This window comes from Carettochelys insculpta, chromosome 21, assembly GCF_033958435.1.
Source record: "Carettochelys insculpta isolate YL-2023 chromosome 21, ASM3395843v1, whole genome shotgun sequence".
In the NCBI taxonomy this organism is placed as follows: domain Eukaryota; kingdom Metazoa; phylum Chordata; order Testudines; family Carettochelyidae; genus Carettochelys; species Carettochelys insculpta.
The window spans coordinates 23,146,607-23,167,835 of NC_134157.1; the positions used below are offsets into that span (position 1 = coordinate 23,146,607).

At 59.1% G+C, this 21,229-nt stretch overlaps 1 protein-coding gene across 1 annotated transcript in view; it reads right to left on the minus strand.

Moving 5' to 3' along the window:
* NR5A1 (nuclear receptor subfamily 5 group A member 1) overlaps window positions 1-21,229 on the minus strand; it is a 55,266-nt gene that overhangs the window by 24,494 nt on the left and 9,543 nt on the right. The window contains exon 4 of the mRNA XM_075015338.1: window positions 16,690-17,330. Coding sequence (XP_074871439.1) covers window positions 16,690-17,330 — 641 coding nt within the window. The remainder of the gene's footprint in view (window positions 1-16,689; window positions 17,331-21,229) is intronic.

Below are 21,229 nucleotides of genomic sequence, written 5' to 3' on the forward strand. Positions count from 1 at the left end.
CTGCAGACCCAGACTCCCTGGTTCGGGCTCTGGCAGCAGATTCCCAGCCCCGGAGGAAGAAATCTGCTCAGGAGCTGTGGGGGCTCCACCCGCGGGCCGGGGAGCCCGAAAGGGCAGAATGCGTTCCCCACCACACGCTCCAGCGGCACAATGGCAGGAAGGGTGCAGGTGTCAGGAGAGGGGCTGGGGCGCAGCTGCTCCACTTGGGATTGTATCAGATGAACCAAGTGACATGCACCAGAGGACAAGGCTGAGTCAAGGGATCGGTCTTCAGCACAACACCCACCCTTTCACAGCTCCTGCCTCACGGGCCTTGGAACCTGCCTGATTTTCCAGGGCCACCTTGGTCCCTTCTCCACCCGGCAGTGGTCACAGCAAAGGGTAGCAGTGACCAGCTAAAGCCCAGCCCAGCCCAGCCCAGCTAGAAACCAGGAGCCAGAAAGGAGGCTGCTATGTACTTGTCCTGCAGGGAACGGCTGCCTGCAGAGGTGTGGACTCCTCTGCAGGGAGTGTGGGCAGGGCTGCCAGCTGGGTGCTGCTGCAGAACACATTCCAACCTTAAACCCACCGCTGGGTCCAGCATTACATTTCAAATCCACAAAATGTCGCCGGCACCAGCATCCCGCTGACCTGTGACGCCTCTTTTCGTTTCTCACCGCAGCTCAAGGTCTCCGTGGGAAGCGCTGCACTGGGCACAAAGCACAGCAGAGACAATGGCACACACAGCTTGTGCTGCGAGCGCTGACCAAGCCGCCCTCCACAGCGTTGCTGTGCTGGGGCTCAGCCAAAGTGCTTGCCAGGGCTCCTGTTAACTTTTATCACCCTTGGGTGGAATAAATTTTGTTACATGCATCAAAGCATGTGCGAACACACACTGACTAGTGTGCGTGACTGTGGGCACCCTGGTAATCAGCTGGGGGGCAGCACCTGAGCCTCCCCTGGGCAGCCGCCCAAGCGCTCAGCATTCAGGGTACCCTGATGCTCGCAGAACCACTCTGGGAAGCCTTCAACAACCCAGCCAAGGGACAAGAGCAGAACTTCTGTCCCAGGGCACCCCTTTGTCCTGCCAGGGCACAGCCAGGTGCCAGGAAGCTCCCCTCTGCGCCAAACTACCAGCTAGTTATCCAAGTCTGGTCGCTGCGTTAATTTTCACTCCTTCCCCAGGGACTCGGACCTTTCATCCAACAAAGGGCCATGGTCAGTTTCATTTCGGTGACAGCCCTGGAGGTCCTGATGGGAAAACTGCTCAGTAATGGAGAATTCTGGCCCCCTGCATGTGGCTGGCTTCTCCGGAAGGTGAAACACAAAGGGCTGACAGCTGTCTCTCACTTAGCAGTGGATGACTTCAAGGCACAATCTAAGGGATTCTAGCCATGTGCTTTATCATCCCACTCTGCTAACCAACATCACCAACTGTACTTGGTGGAAAGCAAGAGTGCCTTTATTCATTTGTATGAGTCGACTTTCCCTGGATGTTAGAAAAGCCACCTGGCTGGCTAGACAAAATAAATAATTGTTCTAACACCGCTTGATACATCCGTCATGCAGCTATAGAGTCCCAGCACTCGCTAGCATGCTGGTTAAGGGTTAAGAGTTCTTATGTCCATTTCACAGCTGGGGACAGTGAGGCACAGAAAGATGAGCGGTTACACAACTAGAGAGGGGCAGAGCCAGGTGTCCTAATTCCAACTCACTAAGCCTATTTGGGTCCTTTATTGCTCTCAGGAGGGGAAGGTGACTCCTGTTCACAGGTGACAGAACTACGCCTGTCCCCTCCTGGAGAACGCCACAAGCACAGGACCCAGCCTTGGGAGCAGCCTCAACTGAGCGGCCAAGGAATGAACAGTGGCTGGAAGATGAACTCCACCCTGCTCCTTGGAAATGGTCCCTGCCCAGGGTCCTGGGCTGCAGCCCCTAACACTCCCTGTTCCTGGCCAGCCCTGCCAAGGATGGGCTCTAACCACTGCTGATCCACCCACCCTTCCTGCCCAGCAGCAGCTGCTGGGAAGCTCTGTCCCTGCCCTGCCCTCACCTGGAGGCTCCGCCCCAGGAATCGTGGCCAATGGGAACTGTGGGGGTGGTGCCTGCAGGCTATCACAGGGCAGCGTGGAGCTGCCAGTGCCATCCTCACACCAAACAGAAGCTGCCCTAAGTAAGCGGCATGCATCCTAACCCGCAACCCAGCCCAGAGCCCCCCACACCCTCTCTGTACACCTAAGTCCTCCTAGAGCTCACATCCAGCCCTGAGCCCCCCAGAGCCTGTGCCCACCTCTCTGACCCAGCCCTCAGCACCCTTCTGTGCTCTAAGGCCCTAACTCCCCCCCAGACCCAGACCCCTCCTGCTCCCTGACTCCTTCCAGACCCTGCTCCCCATGCCGGCTCCCAGTCTCCAAACCCCTTGGCCCCAGCCAGGAGCCCTCCTGCACCCAAAACCCCTCACCCCCGGAGCCCACATCCCTCCTGTGGCCCTCACCCAGTCCTGCACCATCCCCCTCTCTCCATTCCCAGACTCCCCCCGCACCTCGAACCCCTCACCCCCACAGCCCACATCCCCCCATGGGGCTCTCACCCTGGCCAGCACTATCCCCCCTGCCTCCATTCCCAGACTCCTCCCGCACCCTGAACCCCTCACTCCCACAGCCCACAGCCCCGCAGAACGCTCACCCTGTCCTGCACCGTCCCCCACTCTCCATCCCCAGACCCCTCCCACACCCTGAACCCCTCACCCCCAGAGCCCGCATCCCCCCCGGGGCGCTCACCATGGCCAGCACCATCCCCCTCTCTCCATCCCCAGACTCCCCACACACACCAAACCCCTCACCTCCAGAGCCCGTATCCCCCCAGGGCCCTCACCCTGTCCCGCACCATTCCCCCACCTCCATCCCCAGACTCCCCATGCACAACGAACCCCACACCCCCAGAGCCCACATCCCCCCAGGGCCCTCACCCTGGCCAGCATCATCCCCCTCTCTCCGTTCCCAGACTCCTGCTGCACCTCAAACCCCTCAACCCCCGTGTTCCCACACAATCTAAAAGCCCAGAGGCCCCCGAGGGGGAGTCAGGCAGACGAGCCAGGCACACATGCTCTCTGCCCGCACCAGACTGGCTCTGCCATAAGCTGAGTTCAGGCCCCAGAACTGTCAACACCTGTGAGGAGCACCAGAGTCCCCCCAGAGCTCACATTCCCCTTGTGAGCAGTCCCAGGCCCCAGTACCTGTCCTGGACACTAGACAGGACAGAACTTGCCCTGGCCAGCTAGACGGAAATCTCAGGCCCTTGGCAGCCTGAGTCTCTGACGTGCTGATGGGGCACACGGGCTGTGGTTTCCCGGCTGGGTGGGCACGTTTCCACTGCAGACTGAATTGAGATGCACATTTTGGCCCTCCAAGTGGAACAGGGTTATTACTGGCTTCAGAAGTCCCAGCGCATTGCAGTCCCCCTCCCCTTCCAATGACAGGTCAGCCACCAGCTGATGCTTATTCTGCCCCCCTGTGTCCTGGGGTGGGGCGGCTAACAGACAACCCACGCTTCCAAGCCGGGAGCTGCAGTGGCTGGGCAGCGGAGGAGGTTAAGTAAGTGCAGATTAATCAAGATGGCCACAGCGAAGCATAAAGTGACATCACCCTGCAGTGCCCGTGCCCCACAGATTCCACTGTCCCTTACAGCCGCCCAGGGTGTGGGAGCAGGGCCCTGCCCAGCCGCAGCAGGGCGGTATCACTGGAGAAACAACACACGCTGCTTGGCCAGCCTTCGGCTGCTTTGTGCTGGGGAAGCAGATGGAGCTATTGAGGGTGGTGCTATGGGAAGGCAAAGTGGCCTCTTACTGTTAGAATGGGCCAAAAAGGGGTTTGGTGCCAGCTGATTTTTAGGACTCTTTAGGGCAGCGGTTCCTAGCCTTTGCCATAACACAGCACACTCCAATGAGACAGACAAGTCCCCAGCACACCTGCTGTTCCCAGCTGCTCATAAATGTCACATTTACTTACACTTACTAGAGTTACGCGGTGCATGCAACGAGCTGAACAAGGATCAAACGGGATGCTGAGTAATCGAGTAACTGTTCGGCTGCTCGCAGGGTGGGGAGATGGGTCCCGAGAGCAGGCGCCCTTCCTGCCAGCCCCATGGAGGCAGAAAGCAGCATTTACACTGCAGCTCAGCTTCACCAGGCTCCCTGTCCCTTTGCCACAGCTCCCTGGGGGAAGCAGCATTTCAGCTGCCCCCCAGCACACACAGGCTCCTGCAGGGTCGGCGTTTCCCCTTGCAAGGGCTCTGCAAAGAACCACGGCGGGGGAATTTCATGACGCACTTCTGCAGTTCTCATGGCACTGCCACAGCACACCAGCCGATAACCACTCATTTGGGGCGGTGGTGTTGGTGCAAATGTCACGCAGAAATTCGTTTGACGTGTTCGCCCGTTCTCTCTCCCCTGCCCCTTCTCTTCCAGCAGCCACAGGGGGAAGGGACGAAAGGGAGAAACATATGAAAACCAGAAAAAATATCTGGGATATTTTGTTTGTGTTTCATCAAAAAAGGGAAATCATGGAATTTACGCAGCCTTTATGCATTTTTACTTAGGGAAAGGCTGGATTCAATGAAACCGTGGTTTTGAAAGAAAATCCCTCCGGCAGTAATGAGGCAGCTGGTGGCACTCATGGGCCAGACCCAGGATTAACGCACAGACGTTACCTTAATTCTGATGGTGCATTGCGGTGTTAGTGCCCATGAGCAACACGCTGCTCAGGGAGCTGGGGAGAGGCTCTCTTCTGACCAAGGGGCAAGCAAGGGTGGGTGTGCCCAGAATCGCTGCTGGCTCTGGCTCCTCAGACAGAATTTGTTGAACTAGTTGCCGGGAAGGCAGAGATGGCGGTAACCATTACAAGGGGCAATCACTGGGGGCACGGCAGACATGTCACCTTGCCAACTGAGAAGTGAGCAAGTGGGTTCACATGTGAACACCAACTGACAAATCGAGCTCTGCACTAGCAGGAGGCGTTAACGGACTGATAGGGCTCCCTGCCCACTGACCAAACAGGTCAAGTACCACGGGCAACTAGCACCTTCCATGAAACTGGACCTGGAGCAGACCAACTGGACGTAACTGGACCTGGAGCAGACCAACCATGTTGAGTTAGCAAAGGGAACAGGACCAGCCCAGCCACCCCCAGTTCTGGACCAACATCACAGAAAGCACGGCCCACTCACAAGCCTGCTGAGCTCTGCCACACAGTGGTCAAGTCCCCAAAGGTGCACTGGCCACACGCCCTCCCACAGCTCTGAAGGCCCCATACCTCCCTCCAACAGGGGCTCCCCAAAGGAGAACAGCACCCCCACCCCCAAGGTGCTAGTGACCGCCACAGCACAGCTGGGTGAGCCTTCGTCTCCCCAAATGAGCAAAGGCTCGGCCTCTCAGTACTCGTGTTTGCTCCTCCCAGTGAGCTGCTGCGAGCCAGATGGGGTGGGGGAGCCTGGCTCGTGACCGGCCCGCGGAAGAGGAGTGAGCCCCAAGGCGTGTGACGCCAGCCGTTACCACAGCATCCGCGACCAGGTTTCCCAGAAGCCAGAAATGCTTTGGCCGATCGTCAGCAGCTGGGGTCAAGATGACCCGCGCATTAAAGTCGAAGCATCTACAAATAGCTCATGAGAACGAAGGAGGAAACCCATCCCAAAGGCACTTGCTGTGCACAACCCCCAGGCCTCGGCCCCCAGAAAGGAGCTGCTCACCAGCTTTTAACTCCTCCCTGATGGCTAAGGGCTGTGACCTGCCCCGGGAGGAAACAACTGCCCTTTCCTGGGCTGCAAAGTGAGACAGCGCAGGTCCCCTCCGAAGGGGAGTAGGAGGAGGGGGTCAGAATCCTTCCCCCAGCACCCAGCTCCCTCCATGTCCCCAGGGAGTCATGTTTGGGGCTACAGAGTCAATGACCTTAGCTACTCCCTCTCACTGTGCCAATGGGCAGAGCTCTGCCTCCTCCCTCCCTGCAGCATCCCAGGAGCGCTGGAGGAGTTGCATGGGGTGGGTGTGGGACCAGCCCCTCCTCGCAGCGTTTCCCAGGCACAGCAGCGATCTGGCCATTGCCCCCTGCAGTAGCCGACAGGCTGGCGGCACAGCAAGGAAACCCCAAGAGGGCCCTGGCAGTAGCGTGCTGCAGGTCAGTGTCAAAGCCCTGCCATTGTCCTGGGAGTCAGACCTGGGCTAGTACCCGCTCAGGAGCACCCCAGGCCCTGGGCCCAGCCAAACCCAGGGCAGGAGATAATTCAACACCAGCTTTAGCAGAGGGCCCTGAGAGCGCTAGATAGGGAGATCCAGACTTCTGACTACAGAACAGCTGGAGAACCCGTCCATTGCAGCATTGTGTGTCCCTGGTCACCCACCCCAGCCTTCCTAGGCAAAGCTCCCAGAAAGTCCAGCTTCTTTAAGGGTCCCCCAGCATCTCTGCACCCTCTACAAAAGGTAAGCGTAGCTCCCAGCCCGAAGCAAGGGACCTGTGGGGAGCAGAGCCTGGGGACTGTTTCTGTAAGATGCCACATTGTTTTCTCAAACCTCAGCAAGTGGGAAAGCACCTGCCAGAGATGCTCTGTGCCCCTCCTCCTCCAGGGTGTGGCTGCAACTCCCGCTTCTCCCAGCCCCTCTGCTCCTCTGCACCTCTTCCTTTTCCACAAACACAAGGGCTGGGGCCTCCACCCGAGGTCTCCCTTCAGGCAGGCCAGAGCCCAGGGCTCTGCAGTCACTGCTGCTGGGTCTGGGAGGCCCTCCCTGTAACACAGGGAACTCAGGGTTTGCAGAGACTTGGCCCCAGCCACTGCATGGCCTAGAGCTTGGAGAAGGTTCGCTCTGGACCTAGACCCTCGAACTGCACTGTGGGACCTCCCGGAGACTAAGGAACCAGCCAGCTGTGAGCAGAGTCCACACTTTCCTCGGGGCTGCACCAGGGCATCTGCCCCTCTCCTGGCTGCGGCCAGCCTCCCCCAGACGCCACATTTCAGCAAGGCCTTGAGGTGCTCAGCTAAAGCCAGTGCAATGTGTGTGACCTTCCAGGCCCCTCACCTTATGTGAAAGGTCACTTCTCCCCGCTGCCTGGCCATCCATTACCCATACGGGGAGGTATAAAAAATTACATCTGAAAGGACAAAGTTGCCGGAGCCTCAGGACCCAGGAAAATAGATTTCACTGCCCTGCCCATATTTTTCTTCTGACGAGAAGGTGTCGCAAATCTTCGCTTGAATCTTGACACATCTCATCTCGCCTCAGTTAAAGTTTGTATTTATGGGCGGCAGTGCTGACCTCCCCACCCCGGTGCTCTCGCCCTCGCTGCCGGCTCCCCCGGCGGCCCTCTATAAACGACCTGGCCCCCAAATCCCCCTTTGTCGAGCAGCATTATTAGTCTTGCATCCGAAGGCCAGGGGAGTCCGTAATTCTCTGTCTGCTGACATGGGATGAACCTGGCAGCATCACTCTCCCCAGCAGATTGGCAGGCAGCCCTCGTTTGTCAGGGGCAGACTGACAGAATTACTGGCCCTTAAATGAAACGATATATCTGGGACGTTAAATCTGCTTTCAGTCTGACTGCGCCGGGCCTCCAGGTGGACGTGGCGTGTGAACTGATGGCCAGGCTATTAGTCCAGCTCCAATAACACAACTACCGCACCTGGGGAGGGTCCCCCAGCGCCTCCCTCCCCCCAGGGCTGAGCTGGGTTCCAGGGGAGACAAGTAGCCAGACCTGTCAGCCCAGTACAGAAAATAATTGCCCTCCCCCCAGTGCTTTGCAGGCTCAGCATGGTCCAAGGCCCCTCCAGCCCCACATCAGTCTGCCCATGCGAGCCTGGCTCTTGGGCCCCCGCCTGCCAGGGTGTTCCACCAGCTTCAGGCCACAGCCCACAAGCTGCCTTTCTACATGCAGGTGTGGGACAGGCGGCTGAGCCCAGTGCTCCCCAGTCCAGCAGAACAGGGTTCCCTTCAACCTGCCCACACCCCGCCACAGGTGGGGGCTGGAGAAGGAGGGGCCACTTCAGCTTTGGACTCAAGGCAGGTGTGTTTGGGCCTTGGGCTGAGCTTAGGCCTTGAACCTGGAACCCTAAGGCCAAGTAAACTCAGCTTGGGTCAACCAAAGAGGCCTGGCCTGGCTTCGGTCAGACACATTAGCCAGGCCAGGGCCTGCTGGAAGCCCAGGCTGCCCACCAAGCGTGAACATTCACACCAGCTGCCTCACTACAGCCTCCCCCCAGCCCCGGTTCTCACACCCAGCCACTCCCTACGCACCCCGTGCTAGTAACACCAACAGCCGCTTCGACAAGAAGCAACAAGGACTCAGTCTGTATCTTGCCCCACGTGGCAGCCCCATAACTGCCCCACAAAAGGGTCTGCAGTTGGACCAACTGCCCTTCACACAGTGCACAGTCAACCTGTGGAACTCCCTGCTGGAGGACATTGTGAAGTCCACAACTATCCCAGGGTCTGAAGCGGAACTAGGTAAATTCATGGAGGTGGGGCCACCGCTGGTCATTAGCTGGGCTGGGCAGGATAGTGGGCCTGACCCCTGTCTGCCAGAAGCTGGGAGTGGCTCACTTGATGGTTTTCTGTTCCGCCCATCCCTCTGGGACACCTGGCATTGGTCACTGTCGAAGGCAGGATACAGAGCTGGCTGGACCTGTGTCTGACCCAGTCTGCCTGTTCTCATGTTCCCTGCAATGGCAGTCTCAGCCAGGCAGTGTTGCTGCTGAGCAGCCCTTTAGTTCTGCGCATGCTGCTCACCACCCTTCTTTATACACACCCCTGAGCCAGCGCAAGAGAGGCCCAGAGCTCGGTGCTCAGCTCCCTCTGGGCCCAGCAGCTCTACAAAAGGCTCCAGTGATATTCCTGTATTTGTCTTGTCCCAGCCCCAGCCGGTTCCTCTGTGACCTCTGGTTCTTCCTGGCATCCACGCAAAGCATCTCAGGGCTTCCTGAAGTCTGGCAGGGCCACCAGATCAGGGTGCCAATTTGCTTTGGACAAACGGAAGGGGAGCCGGTGTGGAAGGAAGACAGACAGGCAGCCCCGAGAGGGGTCCCCTTTGTGACTAGCAATCACCTGGCTCCTGGCCAGGGCTGGTGTTTAGACAGGAGCAGCTGCACTCAGAGCTCAGCACTGCCCCTCTCTCCCAGGGAGCATAGGGGTTAACAAGTGCTCCCCAGCCACCTTCATCTGGCAACTGCAAACAAGTCTCTGGTCTCTGGAAACAAGCCCGCCCAGTCCCCAGCTAGCAGGGCCAGTAGCTGCTGGGGAAGCAGCCATGTCCCTCTGCTGGCAGCAGGACCACATTCAACGCAGGTGACTTTTACCAGCTGTCCCCAGGGCAGTGAAGAACACAAGAATGGCCACATGGCATCAGCCCAGGGGCCATCTAGACTAGGATCCTGCCTTCCGAGACCTGCACCGGGAGCCTCCAGCAGATAGCTGCCCTGGAAGTGCCTCTCGGCACCCCAGGAGCGGGCCAGAGCTTTGGCTCATGCTGGGAGGACCATGGAGTAGCTTCAGCAGCAGCTGGTCCCGCCCTGAGTGGAGGAGGTGGGTGCCCAAAGTCTCTCAGAAAAGTATTTTCCAACTAAATAGAGCAATGGCCCTGGGAGTTGACCTCAGCTCTGCCCCCCGCAGGGCCCACACACCAGCCCCACTCCCAACCCTGAAAGTCCAGCTCCACGCTGCACCAAGTGACCCCGACTGTCCCGGGCCCAGCGCTGGGCTCCTCTGCTGTCCCTCACAGAGCAGGCGAGGAGCAGCTGGTTCCAAGCCAGAGGCTCCTGGCCGAGGAAGACTCACACAGCCGGGTCGCTGGGACGGGTGTCTGCCGCCCTCTTCTGAGACCTCTGGGCGGGACAGGCAAGGCTGAGGGACCACAGGGGCCCGGCCTTCCTCCCAGCTGGGCAGGGGAGCCCCAGCTGCCGCATGCAGCTCAGGAAGCACAAGGGAGCTCTGGGTGCCCACAGACTGGTGTGATGGCTTCACAGAGCCAGACCCAGAAGGAATAGTGAGTAGAGTGTACGTGCCCCTACCTGGAGCAGCCTCAGCACCTGCTGTCCCCACGGCCCCTCACTGGGAGTCACCGCGGCCCTACCCAGGAGGGCAAAACACAGTCACCGGTTCGATATGCAGCACGTCTTCCTCGGCCCCAGAATCACTCCCTCCTTTGGCTCAGAGCCACAGGCCTGCGGGGCTCGGCCTGCCACGCTGGAGCGGCCAATGCTACACCCCGCTGGCCCAGGCCAGCCCCAGCTGGGGAAGCTCAGTGGACAGGAGCTGAGGGGACCAGGCACCCGAGCGAGCCCTCCTGCAGCAGGCAGGGCTGTCCTCACTGTGCAAGGAGGGGCCTGGAGGGGAAGCATCTCCCATGAGCCTGGCCAAGCATGAGGTGGGCACCTGGGCAGGTTAGCACTAGTGTAGGGCTCAGATTCGCTGACTAGCTACCCCCTCTTCTGAGTTTTCTGACACAGGCTCTTCTGCAAGGGCCTAGAAACAGCCAAGAAAAAGTGCCTTCCCCTGCCCCGGGTGCAATACAGCACCTCCCTCTTCACACCCAAAGCCACACCAGGTCCCAGGACAGGACCCGGCCCCAGACGCAGCCTTGGCATTCCCATAGCCCTGACCCCTGCCCACTGGCTCCCATGCTACCTGAGTCATTCCACTCCCCAGGGTTCGCGGCCCAGGAGAGAGTCAGGGGCTGCCCAGCTGATGAGCAGAGCTGCTCACAGCCCCCCGCAGCATGTTCCACCTGGAGTGCACCTGCCTTGGTGCACACAAAATTTATTCTGCCCAAGGATGGAAGAGGGACCCTGCCACTCCCCCACCACTCTCGGGGGGCCACCAGAGAGAGCTGACTTCCTCCCAACCTCCTCCTGCCTGCCACACCCTGGAGGGAGCCGAGAACAGCAGCTGCCTAGAAGCCTAACAGCATGGGGCCCAAGCCCTCGGAGGCCTTCTCCGCCACAGACTCCCCGTGCAACCCTGAGCAAGTCACTTAGCCTTGCCATGCCTCCGTTCCCCACCTATACAATGGCATCCGGGGGACAGGAAGGGCTTTGAAGATAAAGCCTTTCAGGGGCTGAGAGGCGCTCAGAGGCCATGGACACAGGAGCCCTTTAAGCCTCTCTGCTGGATGTCACCCACCCTTGCTCCCCAGAGCTACTGCACAAAAAAGGAGCAGCAGGGGATGCTTGAAAAGGCTCCACTCTTGGCTTTCCCCACATCTGGGGCAGCCGCCTAGCAGGGCGCTTGGGAGACTAGCAGGGCTGGCACATCCCACAGGGTTATGCCCCTTTCCAGGCCTCCTCTGCAGGTTGGCTTTGAAACCTGCCCAGTGAGAGGTGAGGGGAAGGTCGGCACGCTGCACGCTGCCATGGTGCCACTTCCGGGGCGGGAACCAGCTCCTGAACCCAGTGCTGAGAGGTCGCAGCAGCCGCTGGCAGGAAAGCTCCCACGGGACTACGGACACTGGCTGGGAACAGGGCTGACCAGCCTTAGCCAAGGCAACTCGCCCTCCTCCTGAGTCCCGGAACTCCCCATTACAGGACTTAACTTCCCTTTTAGCCATGCCAGGGGCCCAGAGTCACACCGGGAAGTGAGTGCTTGTGGACGTTCCTCTCCCACCGGCATGATCCATTGGCTCTGTGGGCCATGGGGGGGGTGGAGAAACCAGCCTGGGGACTGCTGGGCCATCTGGCTGCCATGGGAAAAGCAGGCACAGAAAGAGCCACCCCACGCCAGTGTGAGGTGAGAGCGAGGGGCAGGCTGGGCACAGGGGCACAGCACCGCAGCAGCCGGCACAGTGGGCTCTGGCCCAGGGCGGGGTCCCTACCATTGCTGTGACACAAACCAGTAATAACCCCTGCAGCCCGGCCTGTGGGCAGCTCTGCTCTGGGGCACGGCTCCATGCTGGGGAGCAGGGTCCAGGCACCCCGCCCCAGGGGAGGAGGCAGCTTTAGGTGACCTGGTTTGCTGCAAAAGCCAATCCAGCACCCAGCACACGCAACAGCCACCTCCCTGGTTTGGTCTAGGGGCTGTGGTGCCCCCAGGGTCCATGACCAACTCACAGCTGCGGGCAAACCTCACTCCCAGCAACCGCTGTGCATGGAGCTGTGGTGTGGGTGGGGAGGGGAGACAGAATTATGTAGACACACAGCTCCTGCTCCAGGGGAATAGAAATCTGACCCCCTGTTCCCACCAACTCACCTTCATCTGGAGTGCAACACACAGGGGCAGGGCCAGAAATAGCCCCACTTCCTTCTACTTCAAGAGGAAGCAACATTCTTCCCTCCCTACCTAAAGCACTGTGTGGTCAGGCTGTTCATTGCCACAGGGCTGCCAGATTCCACTCCAGAGGTTGCTGCATTTCCTTCCCACGCACCTCAGTCTCTCTATATGGCTTCCTCCTTGTTGGCCTTCTGTTCACTAGCAGTCACAAGCATCGGCTGGAAGTGAACTCAGGAAAGCCGCTGACTAAAACACTTCACCAATGGGTCTTTCCTGAGCCACACAAACCCAATACTGCCGGGAAACCAGCCCAAGCCACAGAGGGCCAAGAGGTCTCTGGCCCCCAGCTGCCAGCCTCCTGATGGCTGAAAGCTCGGCCACAGCAAACACAAAACCAGCAAATCAGGGTCCAGGTGGTGCTGTCCTTGCAGGGGTTTCACTGGGATGTGCTGGGGTGACAGCCACTTCTGTAGCCGGTGCCCCAGGTGCAGCCTCTTGCAGTGCAAGGCACTAACTCAGCCAAAGGGCCTGGGCTCGCCCCCCTCCTCTCACCCGTCTGGAAGGGTGGAAACTCTGCTGCCAGCCTGTTGTACGCTGACCTTTGGGAGTGGGCAGTGCCAGTGATCTCCAGGGAGCTACACCCACCACAGGCCTGACTCACTAACCGAGGGCCCTGCTAGTGGCAGCCGTGTCCTGGGAGCGATCAGGTGGGGTTTAAATCACTGCCCTCCCCTGGCGTTACTGGCACGGGCGCTCGGGAGCGAGGGGCCAGGTGAGTGACCCACGGCTGCCTCCAGGGAGTGCTGTCCCTTGCTGCCCTGGTGCGGAGCGGGACCTTTGCTTACCAGGCAGCATGATACCCGCAGCCCTGACAAGGTGAAGCCCCAGCACTGCCCTTGTGCAGCAGGTATCGCTCTGGGGGAAGGGGTGGCTGGATTTGTGTTCCCATGGAACAAAGCCACATCTGACAATAGCACTACAAGGCTACCCAGCAAGGCGTCCGCTAGCTGAAGCCTCTGTTTACAATCTCTCCTGCCAAACAATCGCCCCTTCCCAGAACACTGATACGATTGAAAGGAACAAAACCCGTGGCCACAATGCAGCTTCCTGGCACTGGGCTGGGCTGGGCAGGGCGGGGTTATTTGAGGCCGGGACGCACGCTGCCATGCTCTGGAGGCCAGGAGGGGCCGGTGTGCGAGAGACACCTTCTGAGCAGGCAGGGAGAGGCGCAGAGCCGCAGGCAGGCTGCAGCCACTCTGGAGATGGCTGCCCCCAGTGAAGCCGCTCTGTAAGCTCCTGGGGACACCGTGCAGGGAGCCGCTCTGGAGCTGGCTGCCTTTCCCTTCCAGGGCAGCTCAGGCCCAGGGCCCAGCCTCCAAGCTGTGCCACGATGGGGGCCCGGGCTGCCTGGGAGCTAAGTCCAGCTCTCCGGTTCCCCTGCCCACTCCAGCAGTTCACTTTCCCAATGGCTTGTGACGCGCCCTGCCCGGCCCGCCCCCGCCACCAACCCTCATTTGGTCATCCATGCTCTCCTGGTGCAAGAATCTGCGTCCCCCAACTCAGGCCTTGGACGGCTTCTCGGAGGAGCTGGGCAAAGAGGGTCAGAGCGAAAGAGACTCTCCCTGAACACATGTGCAAGGACTTTGAGCTGGGCCTGAAGAAATCAGCTCCATCAGGGATGTGCCTTAGGCCTGCTGCCTTGGGAGAGCTACAGAAAACAGCCCGTCCAAGGCTTGCTGCTGTCAACGTTAAGGAGCCCCCCTGCTCCTCAATTCCTGGCAGACAGGCAGGTCAGAGCAGCGCCCGCAACAGAGCCAGCTCTTCAAAGGCCAAACTGACTCCTACAGGAGCCTCACCCACCTTGGCAGCTTCACACCAGGCATAAATCTGACCCAATCCCAGCACAGCCCTCTGGGGCTGACACCCCCCACCACACCCCTACTTCAAACACAGCATGGTGGTGAGGGGGGAGAGACCATCCTGCACAGAATAAATAATGCGATACTTCCTGTAGGTCCTACAGAAACAAATGCATGGCCACATGCAGTCAGGCCAAAGGACACACATACGCTGCTTGGCTTATGCTTATGCTTAACAACAGAGAACGGCCACAATGGATCAGAGCAAAGGTCCATCCTGCCCAGTGTCCTGTCTTCTGCCAGTGGCCAATGCCAGGTGCCCAGAGGAGTGAGCACAACAGACACTCAAATGCTCCGCCCCCTGCCGCTCATTGCCAGCTTCTGACAAACTGAGGCTAGGGCCACCTTCCCTGCCCATCCAGCTAATAGCTACTGACGGACCTGCCTTCCATCAACCCCTCTAGCTCCTTCTGGAACCCCTGTACAGCCCTGGCGAGCTCCGCCCAGGCTGACTGCACGCTGCATGCAGAAACACGTCCTTCCATTCGTTTCAAACAACGCCTCCTTATCCGCACTCCCCAGGCCAGCCACGATTTTACAGTCCTCTGGCGCAGCCCCCCGAGCCGCTGTTCTTCCACGCCGAAAGCGCCAGCCACTAACCGCTCCTCACAGGGCTGCCGCGGAAGGGACAGGAGAGGACTTGAAAGGAAAACACAGTAACCTGCCCGAGGACCAGACCCCTCCCCACTGCCATGCGTGAAGGAGGTTCCGGAGGGCAGGGCTGGAAGGCAGAACAGGGTGGGAGAGTTCTGGGGGTCTACAAGGACGCTGTCTGCTTCCCCCTTCAGAGAACTGCAGCTGGAGCAGCCTGGCCCAAGTGATCTGGGTGCAGCTCCAGCTGGGGCTTGTTCAGGGACTGTCCATGGCTGACTTGGCTCCTGAACCTCTGAGCTACATCCTGCACATGCCACACTGGGCTCCACAGCAGCTGGGAGCCCTGCAGGGAGGCACCCACCCCCAGTGGGCGTTGTGGGGCAGCAAACTGCCCTGTATCACCCTGGTCTCCATGAGCCCAGCAGGAGCTGCCATTCCAAGGGCAGGAGACATGCCCTGCCCACCTGTGGTGAAGTGGCGGGGCGGTGGGGGGAGGAATTTTACCCCCCAACTTACGTTGCATCTGTTTCCTACTGTCCTGCAGAGACCCAAGGTGTGTGCCTCAGTTTCCCCAGGAGCAGCATCAGTGCAGAGCAGTGATGGGAATCTGTGTGGTGCCTTCTCACACATAGGCAATGGGGCTCCATGGCCATTTGTAACCTAGGCAACCAGGTGACACCCTTCTTCCCTGGGAAGCCAGTCAAAGGCAGGAGGAGGGGCCTGGCCGGTTGAAGTGGAAGTGGGCTGTGGAGTGAGGCAAGGCAGACCGGTCTGGCTGGAGAGGGAGGAAGGAGGCCAGGGCCTGGCTCGGGGACTCCCTCTGGGCCCCTCCCCACGCTGGATGGTACTGACGGCTGCTGGTCCCTGTGCTGACAAGTCTGTTCTAGGCCGCTTCCCTGTCGCCTGAGAACCCGTCTGCTCTCCTGCCGAGCAAGAGTCACGTCTGCCTGTGGGTGCGGGGCAGGGCCTGGGGACCCCACACACCAGAACAGCGCAGTGGGCCACTCAGCCAGGGCCCACTTGTGCGGGAAGGCACTCAGCAGGGCCTGGCGTCCTGGCCTGACCCCCCAGGCTGTTGAGAGTCCAGGCAGATGCCGCTGGTGCAGAGGAGTCCCCAGGCCGGTGACCCTGCCCTGCAGGCTGAGGGGAGACGTGTCTCAACGACAATCCCCATCACACTCGCGGCATCCCCAGGCACCTGCTCTGCTCGTCACCAGGCAGCAGGAGCCCAGCCCTCTGTCCAAGGAGACAGGCTGAGTGGTTGCCTCTTCTCCCTGTGCACCAGCCCTGCTCCTGCTGGCACCTGCGCAGCAGCACCAAGCGCATGGAGGGCAGGAACCCAGAGAACTGGGCAGCAGTGCCCCCCCAGTCTGCTGGTGCACACTCCAGGTAGGGTCCCTGGGGCACAGGCAGCTCTCTGGCAGGGCCTGGGCTGAGGCCCATTAAACTCATTTCAGACAGGTCAGCATGCAGCCAGCAGGAGGGGTCAGACCTGGGGAGCCGGGGGTTCCCATTTCGCAGTGCCCATGCTTGGAGTCCTGTCCCCTACCCAGCGAGAGGCTGCCTGGGTGACCTAGTGCTGAGCCCATGGGCTCCTGGCCATGCCACACAGCAGCTGGACTGGGGCGGCTTTGTCGTTCTCACACTGCTGTCTCCCCTCTCCAGCCCTCCCCAGGCCCAGCTTGGGGCCTGGGCATCTGTGTGTTCCCAGGAGTGCGTGGGCGGCTGCTGGCCAGCGGCTGAGGAGGCAGCTCCTTGTGGAAGTCAGCTACAGGGTGGATTCCTCCCAGGCCAGGGACACATCAGGCGCACTGCTCACTTACACCCTTTATTGCAGTCCCCTCTGTGCCAGGCACGTGTCAGCCACTCTGTCTGTCCCATCCCCTCAGGTCCCCTCTTGGAAGGCACCTCCGGGCCCCTCCCTCCAGCGACCGGGGAGCCAGCCAGCCAGCCACCTACCTCCAGCTCCTTGAAGTAGATGCAGCTCCGTGCCCACTCCACGATGGAGAAGAGGGTCTGGTCGGCCATCTTGCACATGAGGCCAAAGGTGCTGAGTTTCTCGTGCCGTCCTTTGCCCTGCTCCTGTTGCAGACAAGCCAGGATCCGTGCCTTGACCTGGGGCTCGTCGGGCTCCAGCTGCAGCAGCTTGAGAATGAGCTCGGGGATGTCAGGCGGGGAGCTGCTGGGATAGGCATCTGGATACACGTAGCTGGCCACAGGCTCGTGGGGACTTGTGTAGTGGTCGGGGTACTCGGACTTGATGGCGCGGTTGGGAAAGGAGGGGTAGTGGTAGCCAGACAGTGCCCCGTGGCTCGGCATGGCCATGCCCAAGGACGGCGTCCCGTAGGGGCTTCTGTCATAGTCAACTGGAGTCATGGCGGCCGGGTTGGGCGGCAGGCTCTTGGACATGGAGTGGATGCCGTGGATGGAGGAGGACAGGTTGTAGTCACTTTGCACTGGGGACACAATCTGAGGCACCGTCTCCAGCTTAAAGCCATTGGCACGTATCAGAGCTTTCTTCTGCTGCTTCAAAGCGCGGTCTCGCTTGTACATGGGGCCGAATTTATTTCTGCCACCTCGCATCCGGTCCGCTCGCACGGCTGTGGACAGAGAGAAAGCACGCCTTTGGCATTCAGCTGAGCCCGAGGACTCCCTCTCTTCCTGAAAGGCCATGGAAAATACCCTGGGCTCTCTACAGAGGGCAAGGGGGACAGGAGACGGGAGAGAAGCAGGGAAAGGCTGGACCAAGCCCAGATACCCTCTTTGTGAAACAAGGACTCTTGGCCAGCAACAGCTCCAACATGGGAAGTATCAGAGGGGTAGCATGTTAGTCTGTCTGCAAAAACAACAAGAAGTCCTGTGGCACCTTATAGACGAACAGATACTTTGGAGCATAAGCTTTCGTAGGCAAAGACCCACTTCACCAAATATGCATCTGACAAAGCGGGTCTTTGCCCATGAAAGCTTATGCTCCAAAGTATCTGTTCGTCTATAAGGTGCCAAAGGACTTCTTGTTGTTTTTGTCCATCGCAGGAGTAACGGATGGCTGCCTCGGGACACAGGGCGTGGTGCAGAGTGTCTCTTGGGGACTGTTATGCACCTCTCAGCAGCCAGTAGGGGGTGCTGTCCTAGTGCCCTGGAACATCAGGTCAAGGACGTACCCCCTTCCTGAGTGTCCTTGTCCTCCGTGACTGTGCTGCTCCTCACTGGGGTCTACATAAGTGGAACAGACCTGCCCTCCGAAAGGCACAGCCCCAGCTGCAAGGCCACCTTCAGCTACTTCTCACACTGGTCCTCGCGAGCCATCAAACCCAAGAGCTTCACATGCAGAAAACCCTATCTCAGCAGCACTGCCTAGTCTCCCTGCTGCACCACCAGCCTTGCAAGACAGGTGCCTCCCTTAGCGCCCCAGCCCTGCAGTCAGCTGAGTGTGTGCAACTGGCATCTTTCATTTTAAGAGAAGGCAAAGCAAACTACGTTTCCAGTGCTCAGACTAGCAGGGAAAAGCTTGTCAGGGTGAAGGCAGGAGACAAACAACACCCGAGTGCCTGTTTTTTTAAAGTCTTGGGATTTTGAAGTGTAACCTCCTGATTTTCTGGTGCACAGCTTGTGATTGTTAACGGACAGGGAATCTATTGGGGGATGTCGTTGATTTGGACCCCATTGTCTCTCCTTCCGCTCAGTCCCTTCCACCATGACCATGGCATGCAGGACATGTGGTCAGGGGAGCGCCCCAAAACACATCTGCACTTGGTGCAAACCAGACTTGCCCCATTGACTTCAGTGGGACTCGAGTGAGTTACACCACCTGTGGGTCTCGCCCGCCCTCTGTATTCATAAAAGTGGTTAAAAGAAAGACTCTGCCCAACAGGCTTCTCCCACTGAGCTGCCAAGTAGAACCTCTCTCCTTTCACAGAGACGGATGTTCTCTCTGTACCCTACCAGGAACACCAGAATGTGTCACCGCTCTAGGAAACAGGTGCTTCTTTGCAACACAAGACCATTCACCTCTCTCTGAGGTGGTTCTCAAGAGCATTTGTGCTTTAAAAAAAAAAAACAAAAAAAACACACACTTGGAAGAGCCTCAACTAGCTGAAAGCTCCGTGCTGGAGATGTGCGCAGCTGGACGTGCAAAAGGAGAGGCGGCTGGTGAACCCACTGCTTGAGAAGCCAGGGGAAGATGTGCACAAAAGGGGAAAGCAACAAGCTTTGCCACCCCACGCTGAGTGGGGAGCTCAAGTGTTGTGGTTCAGCTGTTATTTCTGAGAAAGGCTTCTCACTAACCTTCCCTTTCCTTGCAGCCTCAGAAACCCGCTGCAGCAACCTTTGATGTGCAGCAGAACACAGCGCTGGCCCAGGGTCTCAGCCACAGGCTGGAGACATGGGAGGGACTCAAAGCCAGCTGTGAGGCAGGGGATGTTTGCCAAGACTTTCCTTGAAGGGGCACTCCATGGCGAATCCCACTGTCTCCTCCCTCATTCCTTCCTGCCGACATGGAAACAGCCTGCAGTGGACGGGGGGGACCTGGCTAAGGGGATACAGGACACTTCCCTTTCTGCCACTGTTTGAGAGCCCCTCCCAACGGCTGGGCACTAGATTACATGGCTGCCTCGGGCCAGTCCCTCACAGAGAGCCCATAAAAGCCACCTCCACGGTCAGCTCCCTTGGTGGGCAGCCTCCACAGAAAAGCCACACACTGAACGAGCCAGACACCAGACTCCACTTCCCCCCTTTGCCTTTGGCCACACTACAATGGTTTGTACCTACATCCAGAGCTTACAAGGGCATCAGAGCCCCAGTGCAAAGGGAGAGGCCAAGGCAGGTTTCCATGCCCACTGGAGTCCCCTCGTCATGTGCACCTGTACCACTGCTAGAGAACAGCTTGTGAAGACACATCCATAGAAACGCTCCTGCACCACAGGCTGTGGGGTACGCGAGGGAGATCTCCACAGCGCCTCATGGGCTGGAGCTGTTCTGTAGAATAAATGGAGGCACTAGGGCCGCAGGGGGCATCTTTCATGAGCAGGAGAGGAGCACACCCTTCCCTTCTTTACAAGCAGAACCCGAAGAGAGAAGAGCGCTTACGTTCGCGTGTGCTCCCCTGGCCGCTCACCTGCGCTCACAGGCACCTTGGTGTTGGCTGCATCCCAGCTGGGTTATTGTGCGGCCACAAACACAAGGTTCCGATCACAGGTGGGAACCTGGGAGCTGGGGCAGGGGGAGAGGTTAGAAAAGCAAAGATCCCGTGTTCGTTCGCCTGCCTTCAGTAACAAGATGAAACAGGAGGCACGGGTTTCTCCAAAGACGGAGAGCCAAATGGAGGGAGCCTGCAATTCCCAACTTGTGGGCGTCCCACACCCAGTCCGAGCTGACATCTTTGGGGCTGTGGGGGAACGAACACACATGCCAACCCCATTTACACACCCTCGCTCACTCGCTCGCATGTGCACATGGCAACCGAAAAAGATCAGCCCTCGCTTAAGTGCGCTCTGCTGTGAGCGAAGACTCAGTGATGCTGCAAGGAACGGCGCTGTGGGCACTCCTGTATTTCATTCTAATCCCACCCCCGACTTTCCCCAGGGTATCTACGAAGTGGGGCAGCAGCATGCACACCTCCCAAGCAAGGACATCTGAGTATGGGCAGAATTAGACACCGTGCGTTCATTCAGCTCCATTCTAGACAGAAGCACCTTCCCTGCCGCTCCGCTCCAGGGGAGTACAGGAGCCAGCTCGGCCAGGCTACTAACACTGGACTCCGGGCGGAGCACGCCTGACAGAGCAAGGTTACCGGCCAGGTTCCTGCCTGCAGCTCCTCCCCCACATGCCCACTGTGCTCTTAAGATCTGCCTCGAATCACCCTTTGTGTTGTTAAAATTCCCCCTGGATTTGCATAGCCCATACAACAGGCCCTCTCTGTCCCATCTCCCACTCCCAGCCCAGCACTGGCCTATCCTCCAGCCCTGCACATAATCACACTGAGACCTTCTCCCCGGTCTCTGCATCCCACTTGCCCCTGGCCTGCACCATGCAGCATCTCTGCCCCTCGGCTGCACGTCCAGTTCTGCAGCGCATTGGGGTTTCTGTGCCCAGTGCTCCCCAGGAGGAGCCTGCCTACCGTTGTGTTGGGCTGTCTCTCTAGAGCAGGAAGCTGTGCCGTGATGAGCACAAAACAGCTGCACTCTGTGAATGCCAAGCAGCGCCAGAATCAGCCCCCAGCTCTCTCGGGGCCACACTGCCAGGCTCCCAGGGGAGCTGTCTGGTTCTTCTGAGATACGCTGATGAAATGGTGCTGTTCGCATAGCCCAGACCTCGCAGTGGCCTCGCCTCGTGAGTCTCACTAGAGGCCTCTGTCTGCACCCCGCCTGCCTCCTAAATCAGAGATTTCAGGCTTGCATTTGTCCCACCGAGCGGAAGGGTCTCTTCCGACGCATCACCCCCATGCTCTGCCCAGGAAACACGAATCACTAAGAAAGCCGGGAGCTCCAGTTTCACTGCCCAA